The following is a 14,909-nucleotide window of genomic DNA, read 5'->3' as shown; positions in this document are numbered from 1 at the left end:
TAGGTTTATATCAGTTTAATAGATACATTCACTGATAGGTTTATATCAGTTTAAAAGATACATTCACTGATATGTTTATATCAGTTTAATAGATACATTCACTGATAGGTTTATATCAGTTTAAAAGATACATTCACTGATATGTTTATATCAGTTTAATAGATACATTCAGTGATAGGTTTATCTCAGTTTAATAGATACATTCACTGATAGGTTTATATCAGTTTAACACAGATAGATTCTAGAACTCCTTCATCCTGAGGGCCATAAGACTGTAATGAAGCACTGGGAGAGGTCAGAGGTCAGCTAATTATATCTGAGTTTTTTAACTGTGTCTTTTATTCTGATAATAAAAAAATTCGGTCGGTCGGTAGGGCAGCTATAGACGATATTTTAACTCTGGCAGTCAATGAGTTAATCGGCAAAACAAATAGTGGTTGTAAAAAGAGTGTCGGCAGCGGGAAACGATACCAGGAGGTTAGGGTTGTCAGTCTAATGATTAGTGAGGCACGCCACCAGACCAGGTGCTGTAATGAGGTTTCAGGCTGTATTGATTTTCATTTAGTTTTAGTCATATTCTTTTGAATAAAATTACATTCAGTTTGAGTCATATTTTAGTAATCTGAAATGTTTTAGTTTTTGTCTAGTTTTAGTCGACTAAATCTACATTTCATTTAGTCGATTAAAATGTATTGTGGCGGTGCCTTGATGGGGTCGTAATGGCTGATTTTACACTTGGTTGCATGCTGAGAATAGCAGATCTACAAGCTCACAACCCATTGCGCTGCGACGCGTTGTGAGCTTGTAGATCTGATATTTTCAGAGCACAACACCCGAGCGCAACCAAACATAAAATGACTTGTCTTTTAGTTCTACTGGATCTCTTCTCCACTAGTCACTCACTGACATTTTAGTCTAGTTTTTATTTGTTGACGAAATTGTCAATATATTTAGTAACTATCCTAGTTACTTAGTTTTAATCATCACAGCTTAGTTTTTATTTAGTTTTTATTTAGTTTTTATTTAGTTTTCGTCAGTGAAAAAAGGTCGACCAACATTTTTCATCATAGTTTTAGTCGACTAAATCGACCGTAGTTTCCGTCTGTATTAGAGTGTGTTGAATGTGATGCTGAGAGGCAGCTCCGCCTTCGTCAGAGAAGTGGGCGTGGTTATAGCACAAGCGGTATAGGTTTTGGAATGACGTGGTTCAGTGCCTTGCTCAAGGACACTTTAATTATGAAGCCAGGAAGAGCCGGGAACCTGAACCTGTAAACTGAACTCACAGACGCTCCTCTGATCCAAGCCGCATTACATCTCACTGATGATACCATCATGTCATGTGATCAAAGTGTTACTACAGCGGGGTGTGTGTGTGTGTGTGTGTGTGTGTGTGTGTGTGTGTGTGTGTGTGTGTGTGTGTGTGTGTGTGTGTGTGTGTGTGTGTGTGTGTGTGTGTGTGTGTGTGTGTGTGTGTGTGTGTGTGTGTGGTTGAACTCACCACTGAAGCTTCTGACTGGAATTTCACTTCCTGATTCACTCAGCAGCCAATCAGAATTATTCTTTTATTAAACATCACCAGTTACGAGAGAGCGAGAGAGAGAGAGAGAGAGAGAGAGAGAGAGAGAGAGAGAGAGAGAGAGAGAGAGGGAGAGAGAGAGAGAGAGAGAGAGAGAGAGAGAGAGAGAGAGAGGGGGGGGGGGGGGGGGAGGGGGAGGGGGAGGGAGACATATTTTGATTTGCTACAAAGTTTCTCAGAATTACTACACATTTCTTGTAGTGTGTGTGTGTGTGTGTGTGTGTGTGTGTGTGTGTGTGTGTGTGTGTGTGTGTGTGTGTGTGTGTGTGTGTGTGTGTGTGTGTGTGTGTCTCATTTGTTTGTATTGTACATTGTTTTGTATTGTGCACATATTTGTTTTTATATAATAACAGTAAATAAAAATGTCTATATTATATACTAACATGAATATAATGTACTTACTTCCTGGGATCGCTTTGACATGAAGTACAGAAGAGAGGATGAGGAGGGTGGCTGTAATCTTCATAATCACTGATCAAAACTGAACTGAATTTAATAGATGAGAATAAACAGATGAGAATAAACAGATTAGAATAAACAGATCAGAATAAACAGATGTTTACTGAAAGAGAAGTTCTGGAGTCTGAAAGAGAATGAAGGAGGACTCGTTCTGTAGTTTAGAATAATCAGCCAATCAGATTAAAGATATGATGTTACATCATCTGTTTCCAGAAAGACGACAGTCTGGATTATTGCACATAGCAGTATATAGCTGCTGCTTATGCACCATATGAACCTTATGTATATAAGATACCATATGTCTCCTCATGTACATACTGTACCTTATGCACCTTATGTCTAACCTCATGTACATACTGTACCTTATGCACCTTATGACTAACCTCATGTACATACTGCACCTTATTTCTAACCTCATGTACTGTACATAGGCTACTGTACCTTATGCACCTTATGTCTAACCTCATGCATATACTGTACCTTATGCACCTTATGTCTAACCTCATGTACATACCGTTGGTCAGTCTGGATTATTTTACATATCATGAACAGTATATAGCTGCTGCTTATGCACCTTATGTCTAACCTCATGCACATACTGTACCTTATGCACCTTATGTACATACTGTACCGTATATACCTTATGTCTCCTCATGTACATACTGTACCTTATGCACCTTATGTATCATCATGTACATACTGTACCTTATATACCTTATGTCTCCTCATGTACATACTGTACCTTATATACCTTATGTCTCCTCATGTACATACTGTACCTTATGCACCTTATGTCTCATCATGTTCATACTATACCCTATGCACCTTATGTCTAACCTCATGTACATACAATCTATTTGTTTAACTCATCCTTGTGTGTGTGAGTGTGTGTGTGTGTGTGTGTGTGTGTGTGTGTGTGTGTGTGTGTGTGTGTGTGTGTGTGTGTGTGTGTGTGTGTGTGTGTGTGTGTGTGTGTGTGTGTGCGCGTGTGTGCGTGTGCGTGTGCGAGTGCGTGTGCGTGTGCGTGTGCGTGTGCGTGTGTGTGTGTGTGTGTGTGTGTGCGTGTGTTGTTGTGTGATGTGTGTGTTAGTGTGTTGAAGTGTGTGAGTAGCGTAGCTCTCTGCTGGTTGATTCGTCTGGCCTGGACTCTCTGAACCAGACAGAAGAAATCCTCCTGAGCTTCATCATCATCATCATCATCATCATCATCATCATCATCATCATCATCTTCGTGTTCTGGAAGAGAACATCTCTGCTCCTCTATCCTGGAAGACTGGGCGCACACACACACACACACACACTGGGCGCACACACACACACACACACACACACACACACACACACACACACACACACACACACACACACACACACACACACACACACACACACACACACACACACACACACACACACACAGACCTGTGACGTCGGCCCCCAGGCTCTTCCAGGTGGGTGATTACTGGATACAGTGTCCACACCATGACGAGTAGAACTGGACCAACCAGGCCCGGGACGAGTTGCTGACCTTTGACCTTAACAACTCTCCGGTCAGGATGAGCACCGGTTGGGGTCATCCCTATGTTCCCCGGGTTCTATGTTCCCCCACTAAGGTTAGGGTTAGGTATAGGGTTAGGTAAGCGGGGAAGATAGAACCTGGGGAACATAGAACCGGAGAACATAGAAACGCTCGCAGTTACAATATCAATTAGTAGTGGTTTATTATATTTTACATATTGTTCTTCATTGAATGCAGAATGCACTGTATTTTGGTTAAATTCCTATAATTGGTCCTTTATAAAGTCCCATTGCGTTCACACCCGCAGCGGACCGGACCGTGGTTTGTTTAATACAAGACACTACTCTACACCTGTTGTTTCACTACTGTATTATTCTATAGACCTGTATCGGTCTATGAGCCGCTGTATGCAGATCAGTGGAGCAGCGCATTTAACTCATTCACTGCCAGGAATTCATGAATTAATCTTTAGTCTCCGGTTTTACTGAACCTTAGAAAAATCATGAAATATTCTCCGTGACCTCCTTCCTCACGGACATCGCCTCATTCACGTTTCGGCCTATAACTCTTGAGCTGTATAGGCCAGAACGTGAATCTGCCTGTTACAGCGCCACCATGAGGCTGATTTGAAAAATGTAGGGTGGCATTTCTTCCTTGGCCTAGTGGGGATGTGCGTACAAAGTTTCACGGAAATCGGAGGCTGCTTTCATGACTATTAGTATTTACCAATGGATCGAATTCCCCCGCCCCCCAGTTAAAAATCACTAAAATCACTATAACAATAGAAAGCAATACATGATTATTTTAATTATTATCATTACAAACTAATAAATAACCTTTGTTGTAAAAAAACAAAGTTGTCCTTTAACCCTAACCCTAACCTCAGTAAAACTAAGCCTGCCAGGGAGCCAATCAGACAGGTAAGGCGGGTCTATATCCTATAACGTTGGTGGGATTCATAATCACGCATCCAGTATGGCTCCTCAGGTTTTTTTTCGAGCTTTCGGGCCTAACATGGTGGTAATAGTCGGGTTCGGGCTGAGCTTCGGTCCGGCCCAGTAGGGCCCAGTTAGGGCCGAGCCTTAATTTTGAGGCCCGTTGAGAACGGGCCCCTGATTTGTGTGCGTGGAGATCTCATTTTAAACAAGCTTAGTAGTGCTTTATGAGCCTTCCAGTTTAGTAGACCTTGTATTGTGAATTTGTACTTTTATTTTTGATTTATTTGATTTGCACAACAGTTATATAAGCATAACATAATAGCTCTTTCCATGGGACAGTTTACAATATTAGTTGTTGTGCCGGTGAGGTAAGAAACCCTAGGGGGGGGCTTATGCGAGTACCTCACCGTTTACACTACATATAGATTGATTTATTTAATATAAAAAAATAAATAATAATAAAATAAGTTGGCTATCCATTGGCTATTGGCTATTCAAAAATAGCAGATATACAAGCTCATAGCGCGGCACTCTGTGCCACGCTATGAGCTTGTATATCTGCTATTTTTAAAAAAAATGAAAATGTATCTTTTAAAGCGAGAATTAACTGGTATCGCTATTGGGGGTCCCTTGCACAAAACATTTTCAAATGGGGGTCCGCAGCCAAATATCTATCAATTTAGGGGTCCTTGGCATGAAAAAGGTTGAAAACCACTGTTTTACAGCATAATATTGATCTATCATTCTGTGATCGGCTAGTGTGTGTCTTCGTGAGTCGGTGATCGATTGTGTTGGTCTGCCACAGGGGGGAACGGCGCTGTTTGTTTTCTCCTCAGATACTCTCTGGTGTTTGAGAGGAACACATCGTCCATTCATTCACGCTGGTCCATGTTTTCAGGTCATTAAACTGTCTGTTTACAGGTCATTAAAGGGGTTACACCATGAATTTAAAAAATAATAATAATTGTCTCCGCCAGGCCGAAGGCATGGCGAGAGAGTATGTTTTACCCTCCGTCCGTCCGTCCCTGTGTCCGTCCGTGTGTGTGTGTGTCCCTCCTGTCTGTGTGTTACCAGCTAATCTCCGGCACCGTTGGCCCGGTCGCTCCGAAACTTTGCACACACACTCCCTGGATGCCAATTCAGAACCTCTGCCCCAATGTTTTCACATGGGCCTGTTATAGCGCCACCAGGAGGTCGATTTGTGCATTTTTACATTACTCCTACAGATTTTACCCAAACGTCATGCAAATCGGTACACAGTATCTCTATAGTCATGTGATCAACACGGATCTGTCCGATTTCCCATATTCCATCCTCATTGGCTAAGGTTGGCTTCCAAAGTTTGCAGGATTGGTCCGTTTTGAACAAAAAGCCTCAAACTATGCACGCAGCTTGCGATTTCCTTGAAATTTCACACGCACATTCCCACTAGGCCGAGGAAGAAATGCCACCCTTTTCACATTGGCCTGTTATAGCGCCACCAGCAGGTCTAATTTAGCAAAACACATTTTTAGAACAAAATGCCTCAAATCATGAATGCAGTGTCTGCTTGCCGTGAAAGACCTAAGAATAAATGGCACCCTTTTCACATTGGCCTATTATAGCGCCACCAGGAGGCCAGAATAACGTACCTGACCTGGTGGAGACCTGTGCTCCGAGGAGCACTTTTTCTAGTATTTAATATCATATTGTTTATGTCCCTCAAACGTTTTTCAAAAGGTTTGAGCCTCAGATATACTCATTCCAACTAACTTCTCTGTGGCTTATAAAGCACTTTCACCTGCAATACCACATTGTCCTGTTTGGCACGGGGCGCTATTGAGCCAGTTTGTATGCATGTTATCTCCTGGTTCTGTGTGGAAAAAGTAAAAAAACAAAATAAGAAAGAAATAAGAAAATTATTTCTTTTTTAAAAAAGATTATTTTTTTATTTTTTTTTGGTTGGAACTGAAAAACTGGAGGAATTGTTCGGGCTAGTGACATCACTAGCCCGAACAATTCAGTTTGGCCTGTTTTTAGACCAATTTACAGAAAACCCCAGATTTGCTGTGAAAGCCTGAGTGTTCAAACGGGGGTATTTTTGAGGATAGAAGAGAGGTAGGGGAGACCAAAAACACACAAAAAAGAAGAAAAAGTTAAAATTCATGGTGTACCCCCTTTAAACTGTCTATTTACAGGTCATTAAACTGTCTGTTTACAGGTCATTAAACTGTCTGTTTACAGGTCATTAAACTGTCGTCACAAGCTCAAAGCTTGAACAAACATAATAGGGAAAGGTGCTTCATGATGTGAACTGTGATTTATTTTTGAGTATTTACTTTATAGGAGTTTAATTCAGACCAAATAATAGTAACTTGTGGATTGTGGTTTCAGAGCCACATGGAAGAGACGCCATTGTCCGCAGCCAGTGATGGAGAAAAAGTACTCAAATACTTTACTTAAGTAAAAGTACCAATACTGCTGTATAAAAATACTCTGTTACAAGTTAAAGTCCAGAATTCAAAATTGACTTGAATAAAAGTACAAAAGTATTGTCATCACAATGTATTTAAAGTACCAAAGGTAATAGTACTAAAATGTTTGAAAATACTGATCTACAAGCTGACAACGAGACGCGTTGTGAGCTTGTAGATCTGCTATTTTCAAATAGCCTATGTATAAAATAGGGTTAAAGTGATTAATGTATGTTTTATAATATAATAATTTATATCTGAAAGTAACTAAAGTTGTCAAATAATTGTAGTGGAGTAAAAGTACAATATTTGCTTCTGAGTAAAAGTACTGAAAATGGTAACTCTTACCATCAGACACCAGAAAATTCATACAGGACTAATGCCCTACCACTGTGACCAGTGTGGTAAACGGTTCAGCCAGAACCGTAATCTCAAACTTCACCAGAGAATTCATAGAGAGAAGCCCTACACCTGTAGACTGAAAGAACGAGCCCAATCGATGGTCTTGAAGGGCGGAGCCAAACCCAGGCACTCTGATTGGTTAGGAGATAACAAGGTCCTAAGACCAGCGTTCCTGCAAGGTTCTCCCAGGCTTTTTTTCTTTTGAAACAAAAAAAAAGGCATGGGTTTCCGAGGCTACTACACCTGTGACCAGTGTGGAGCAAGGTTCAGCAGGAGCAGTGATCTCAATATACACCAGAGAATTCATAGAGGACATAAGCCCTACCACTGTGACCAGTGTGGTAAACGGTTCAGCCAGAACAGTCATCTCAAACTTCACCTGAGAATTCATACAGGAGAGAAGCCCTACACCTGTGACCAGTGTGGAGCAAGGTTCAGCAGGACCAGTGATCTAAATAAACACAAGATAATTCATACAGGAGAGAAGCCCTACCACTGTGACCAGTGTGGAGCAAGTTTCAGCAGTAACAGTCATCTCGTACGTCACCAGAGAATTCATTGAGGAGGGAAGACCTACCACAGACAGAGATCTTGAGGGAAGAGCTCTCATTGCCTCTGATGCCCAAAGGGCCCGTTTTTAATGCCCTGCCCAAGGGTTAGGGTTGGCCCTTATCAAGAAGAACAGCAATAATGATAAATTAACTTGTTTTGTAATTGTAATCGTTTTATAATTAACTTGAGCTGGCTGCCATGGGTCAGTTTTAGTCTCAAGTTCCACCTGAAGCAGACATTGCTGCACCTGATGCAGCAATGTCAAGTGTCCTCCTGATGCAGCAATGTCAAGTGTCCTCCCGTCTCGCTAAACTTGCAGCTGCATAGCAAACACCTTGAGACAGGCACTCAATCAAGCGTAGTTCACTCCCCGTCAATACATTGCTGTCTTTACACATAGTTACACAACTGAGATGTGTTCATTTCATGAGCTTCTGTTAGCTTGGTTTGTACCGAGTCATGCTAATTGTTTTCCCCCTATTTCCAATCAATGTGATAATACTGTACGTAAACTCCTGGCTTTAGTTTAGAACATATCAGGCTGTTTGTGGTAGAGATGCAGGAGGCAGAGGGGGGTATAGGGGGGTATTAGCAGGAATGAATTGGGCCAAGTCATTGTGGTACCAGTGGTACTAGTGTACATTTTGACAGCAAATTTGATTTAGTTTTAGTCATAGTCTTTTGTATTAGGCCTATGTTCTGTTGTTCTGCATGTTCTGTATAGTCTTGTTTGCTGTGTCTTATTTTGTAGTATTGTTCCTGTTGAGTTCACCTGTGTCCTGTCTATCCCTGTCTATTTAAACCCTGTGTTTGAGAGTGTTATTGCCAGTCCGTAGACCATTGAAAAGGAGAGTCTGTGTTTGGCAGTTAGAATAGCCATCTGAAGTCACAAACTGACCTTTGTTAACCTGCCTGTTCGGTTTAATAAATACTTTAAGTTTATCCTGCCTGCCTCGAGTCCTTCTTGTGGGTCCTCTGTACTTTCCTGACAGCATTTCTACATTGCAGTATTGATACTTTTACTTAAGTAAAGAGTACTTTTACCACCACTGCCAAGGACCCCATAATGGTTAATATTTTTTCTCTGAAACTAATTTAACTCTGACAAAAGGAACCAACCAAATGGACCCAAACAGGTACATTTGTTTCCATTTGTACGCTCTCAGAGTTACAGACCCATAAGGGACCATTTTGTTTCCCAACTATCAATCATTTAGCCGTGGACCCCCTGGAACGCCCTTAACCCTTCCATTGTGTTAGGGACCCGTTGTCAAGTTTAAATAGGTAAAAAGTACCTTTTACATTTCTTTATTGGAACAAGGCTTCATTATATATTCAGAAACGGCTATGTTAACGAAACACAATTAACTGCCACCATTTAGTTAATTCTGATGGTCTCTATAAAAACAATCTTTGGTGTTAAGGCTCAAATATGACCCGGCAGAGAAGTGTGGCTCAATTCCCCCCAAATTGTCAATATTCAATGTTTGCATGTTTGAGAGTGAGAGAAACTTTGCATTTGCTATTAGGAGAAAAATAAAGTTTTGGTTTATGAACAATAAATAACCTTTTACCTTCTATAGTATACGGGTACATTTTGACCCTTAACACCACAGATGTCGCTATTTTTAAAGTTAAAAAACTAAAATAAGTAGTTTTATGTGTGTTCTTCTGATATCAGTATAGTATAGCTAGATAACATTATCCATTGTCTTTATTATAGGAAATGTAATGAGTGAATTTTTATAATTGAAAAGAAGATATATTGAAAGATGAAATCCTAACCAAAAATAATATTTTAAAAAGTGTTTACCTGGATATGAATAAATAACAAGTCAGCTATGAGGTGGGAGAAAAAATGTATAATTATTTAATTTGAGTATTTTGGGCTGAGTTAAATCACGGATCAAATTTGACCCGCTAACAGCTAAAGTGTATGCAGGTTTCTAACACAATGCAAGGGTTAAACTCATCTGTGTGGTCTGGTCTGGTATCTCATCTTCCTCTTGACAATAATAAAAGAGCACCTGTCTGCAATGTGCAACTGGTCCTAGAAAAGTCTTCTAAGCTTTAACACCAGATATGACTTAAACATAATACGTTTATTGCTGCTAGTGTTGATGATGATGTCTTGTACATTATTGTATGTCTTCAGATGTCTTGATTAATTGAATACACAGGACCACAATGGATATCCTTTTTAGCATCATTGTATAATCGTACCACTGTACTATTTGCAAACTGTTAATAAAGTATTCAATCAATCAATCAATTCAATTCAATTCAATGCAATTCAATTCAATTTTATTATAGTGTCAAATCACAACAAGTTGTCTCAAGACACTTTACATGTAGAGAAGAGACCCGACAATCCCACCCTGAACAAGCAATTTTTGCGACAGTGGCAACGAAGAACTCCCTCTTAACTGGAAGAAACGTCAAGCAGACCCTAGGCTCTAGGATGGCGGCGGGTGCATTTCTCCTTTCCGACATGTCGCCTTTCCGACGTTGACGAACCCTATACCTAACCCTAACCCTAACCCTAACCGCACGCGGAAGCCACTAGTCGGAGTGGTGAGATGTCGGAATGGAGAGTGAACACCGATGGCGGCCTTCTGCCTCGACCGTGTCGGGGGAAAGAGGAGAGAGAGAGAGAGAGAGAGAGAGAGAGAGAGAGAGAGAGAGAGAGAGAGAGAGAGGGAGTGACTCAAACAACATAGATTATCTACAGGGTTCAGGTCAGACCAGTTGGCTGGTCAGTCAAGCACAGTAAAACCATGGTCAGTACACCAGTCACTAGTAGCTTCAAGGCACATGATAGCCACATTAGCTTCTATCTCTGCTTGTTTACATGCATTCAGTCACACTGTGTAGCTTTCTCTACACTGTAAGTTATCAAAGCCACCTTGCTTAGTAGTTGTAGTGTTGACTTATAATACAACACCAATAAAAAAAATAAACAACAAAGCAACAGGTTGAGATTGTATGCTGCTCTGTTAAATAGATCTATATTGTGATAGTAATCATTGCTATAGTGTTTTTTCAGTAACAGTGTTAACTAGCTCTATATTGTGATAGTAATCATTGCTATAGAGTGTTTGTTCAGTAACAGTGTTAAATAGCTCTATATTGTGATAGTAATCATTACTATAGAGTGTTTGTTCAGTAACAGTGTTAAATAGATCTATATTGTGATAGTAATCATTACTATAGAGTGTTTGTTCAGTAACAGGAGTCTCCATGTCTCTCCAGCTCTTTACTAAACAAATGCATTTTCAGTTCGGGATACCAATCTTACCGATCCAATCAGGAGAGAGAACTCACACAGTAAACAAGTGGAATTGGAAGTGATGAAACTTAAACTGGAACACTATAACATTGAAGCTGATGAATGGGCTCTCTCTCTCTTGATTGGCTGAAATTGGCAACCCACTTGCAGTGAAATTTAAAGAGGTGGTGCCATGGTTTTGCACTTTTTCTGTTTTTCATGTGTCTATGAGGTTGATAGAACTTCATTAAGCCCCCTAGTGGTGTTTTTATGGTGTTTTATGTCTTCTCTGACTATTTTGAGTTTGACCTCTGCTGTGGCAGAACAAGCAATTTTTGCGACAGTGGCAACGAAGAACTCCCTCTTAACTGGAAGAAACGTCAGGCAGACCTTAGGCTCTAGGGTGGCGGCCTTCTGCCTCGACCGTGTCGGGGGAAAGAGGTGAGAGAGAGAGAGAGAGAAAGGGAGAGACAGAGAATCAAACAACATAGATTATCTACAGGGTTCAGGTCAGACCAGTTGGCTGGTCAGTCAAGCACAGTAAAACCATGGTCAGTACACCAGTCACTAGTAGCTTTAAGGCACATGATAGCCACATTAGCTTCTATCTCTGCTTGTTTACATGCATTCAGTCACACTGTGTAGCTTTCTCTACACTGTAAGATATCAAAGCGACCTTTCTTAGTAGTTGTAGTGTTGACTTATAATACAACACCAATAAAAAAAACAACAACAACAAAGCAACAGGTTGAGATTGTATGCTGCTCTGTTAAATAGATCTATATTGTGATAGTAATCATTGCTATAGTGTTTTTTCAGTAACAGTGTTAACTAGCTCTATATTGTGATAGTAATCATTGCTATAGAGTGTTTGTTCAGTAACAGTGTTAAATAGCTCTATATTGTGATAGTAATCATTACTATAGAGTGTTTGTTCAGTAACAGTGTTAAATAGATCTATATTGTGATAGTAATCATTAATATAGAGTGTTTGTTCAGTAACAGGAGTCTCCATGTCTCTCCAGCTCTTTACTAAACAAATGAATATTCAGTTCGGGATACCAATCTTACCGATCCAATCAGGAGAGAGAACTCACACAGTAAACAAGTGGAATTGGAAGTGATGAAACTTAAACTGGAACACTATAACATTGAAGCTGATGAATGGGCTCTCTCTCTTGATTGGCTGAAATTGGCAACCCACTTGCAGTGAAATTTAAAGAGGTGGTGCCATGGTTTTGCACTTTTTCTGTTTTTCATGTGTCTATGAGGTTGGTGGTGTTTTTATGGTGTTTTATGTCTTCTCTGACTATTTTGAGTTTGTACCTGGAGGCTGAAACAAAATGACAAAATATGACAAAATATACCCTCCTCCTCATTATCATAACACAACAAGTGTGGGCATGAGGAGGAGGAGGGACTAGGACAGGTGGGTGGTGCTAAGGTGGTGGAGGAGGTGCTAAGGTGAGAACCAGGTATACTTAATGAACTGGAGGCGTGTCCACATATTTTTTTTTGTAACAATTTCTGTACACTTTTTTGAAAAAAATCTTCCTCCTAGTTTAACCATAATACCTGATGATTATGTTTTAGGGGGGGGGGGGGGGGGATCACTGAAAATCACGGCACCCTGTCTTTAAGAGAACATGAGGCACAATTATGTTTTCTCAATCCTTTATTGATATTGTGACATTCCATTCAAACCAAGCAAATAAAAGCCAAAATCCAACATCTGTGATTCCACTTTTGAAATCATTCTCTCATACAGTAAACACAATACTTTTTGAAAGTTTTGTTTTTGCTACCCGTGTGTCCTGATCATCAACAACTGCCAAATAAATGAATCCACAAGCTTCATCATCATCATCATCATCATCATCTTCATCTTCATCACTTGTCCACAGAGCTGTTAACTAGTTTAAGCCAATATGAACGGATTCAGCCAATTTGAACGGATAGTTCAGCCAATGAACTATTCGTTCAGCCAATATGAACGGATAGAAACACAACAGTGGAGCTGAAAACGGAAAGATAAATAATACTGACCAAGGAATATTTTTTGTTCTTTACTTTAGTGAAGTTTGCATGACCTTTCTGTTATTGTTGACTCTCATCATGTCACTGTCACAACCCAGAGCGCTCATTCTCTTAATGAACGTAATTAACATAATTAAAATGAATAATTAAAACCATGGGACGATGGGACAGGATAGACTGAATGTATGGATCATGTATTAAATTGAAGTCTATACATATAGGACACATTAAGGACACTTCACCATGTGTCCTTCAAATAGTGCTGAGTAATTAATTATTATTTATGAACTGACAGGAAGCCCTGCCCAGTTGTCTAAGCATTTTAGATATTAATCATTTACAGTCGATATTGATAATAAATGGAAGGTATTGATTACAGGATGTATTGATCATTAGTCAAATCAGGCGGGAGGGTGTTTTCGGCATGGTTTCTGGTTTCAAGCAGTGTGTGTGTAGCCACATGTGGAGGAGGACCATGTATACGTCACGGGAGAAGGGAAAAAAACAAAAAAACGTGTACACGTGATGCGGAAGTCTGCCGCGAGGAGATGTGGAGACTGGTCAAGCGTACACTTCATGTACACTCGCTGCATGCTGACTCGGAGAGCCTCCTCGCCTCCTCCACTCGACTCCACTCACCTCCTCCAAGAAGCAAATGAACAATTGGAACCCGACTACTTCCGGTTCGAAGTTGGAGTGACCCAGTTGGAATGAGCGAGTGGCCGGGATTTTCGGTATTTGAATTTGACTTAAGTCTATAAACCTAACCGTAACCCTAAACCCTGACCTTTAACCTCACAGAAACTAAGTCTATAAACCTGCCTTAACCCTAACCTTAAAGGGTCTACACCATGAATTTTAACTTTTTCTTCATTTTTGTGTGTTTTTGGTCTCCCCCCCTCTCTTCTGTTCCAACAAATACCCGACTTCGAGCATGCAGGCTTTCATAGGCTATCTGTGGTTTTTATGTAAATTGGTCTGAAAACAGTCCGTCAGATTTGTTCCCCCTGCCTACGTCACGTCTGGGAACAATTCCTCCCGTTTTTCAGTTCTAACGAAAAAAAAAGAAAAAAAAAACGTTTTTTTTTTTTTTTAATTTAAAAAAAAAATGTTCTTATTTTTTTTGTTTTACTTTTTCCACACAGAACCAGGACATAGCATGCATACAAACTGGCTCAATAGCGCCCCGTGCCAAACAGGACAATGTGGTATTGCAGGTGAAAGTGCTTTATAAGCCAGAGAGAAGTTAGTTGGAATGAGTGTATCTGAGGCTTGATTTAGGCTCAAACCTTTTGAAAAACGTTTGAGGGACATAAACAATATGATATTAAATATTATTATTATTTTTTAAATTCATGGTGTAGCTCCTTTAACCTCACCTCAAAACCACGTTGACAATTAGCATTTTTAATTGTTTAAAGGACACATTTGTGAAAAAGGTTGATGATGTCATCATTGTGCTGCTGTTAAGAGTATTTAAAAGCTGAATGGACACACATGTATTTCCTCCTCTCTCCACCAGGGGGAAGCGATGACTCTCTGCTTCTCTGAAAACACACCCAGGTGTTCTGTGAAAAGACAATAAACCAATATGAATCATAATTAATTAACAGTGTGAACATGTTAGCACTTTAGAATAACCTTCCCTTATAATAGTAAATGAATCATTCCCAAATTATTAGTTAATGTTGTATTCATAACTTGT

At 40.0% G+C, this 14,909-nt stretch overlaps 2 protein-coding genes across 8 annotated transcripts in view; both read right to left on the bottom strand.

The window, feature by feature from the left end:
- The window catches only part of LOC311048961 (H-2 class II histocompatibility antigen, E-S beta chain-like), a 52,625-nt gene extending 51,116 nt beyond the window's left edge, over positions 1-1,509 (bottom strand). The window contains exon 1 of the mRNA XM_084062349.1: positions 1,499-1,509. The gene's annotated coding sequence lies outside the window, so the exon portion shown is untranslated. The remainder of the gene's footprint in view (positions 1-1,498) is intronic.
- Positions 1-14,909, bottom strand: part of LOC311048959 (H-2 class II histocompatibility antigen, E-S beta chain-like) — a 38,948-nt gene that overhangs the window by 14,381 nt on the left and 9,658 nt on the right. The window contains exons 2-3 of one of the 7 annotated variants that reach the window (XM_084062343.1): positions 2,140-2,238; positions 1,979-2,062 (exon numbers count right to left, since the gene is read on the bottom strand). The exons of 2 other annotated variants lie outside the window; for them this stretch is intronic. In XM_084062343.1, coding sequence (XP_083918469.1) covers positions 1,979-2,042 — 64 coding nt within the window. In that variant the 5' untranslated portion in view covers positions 2,043-2,062; positions 2,140-2,238. 4 more of the 7 variants (XR_014601142.1, XM_084062342.1, XM_084062344.1 and 1 more) reach the window with 4 other exon arrangements.

This window comes from Gymnoscopelus microlampas, assembly GCF_963454915.1.
Source record: "Gymnoscopelus microlampas genome assembly, chromosome: 7".
Classification (NCBI taxonomy): Eukaryota; Metazoa; Chordata; class Actinopteri; order Myctophiformes; family Myctophidae; genus Gymnoscopelus; species Gymnoscopelus microlampas.
The sequence above is the reverse complement of the archived record's forward strand: the minus strand, read 5'-3'. Positions and strand labels throughout refer to the sequence as shown.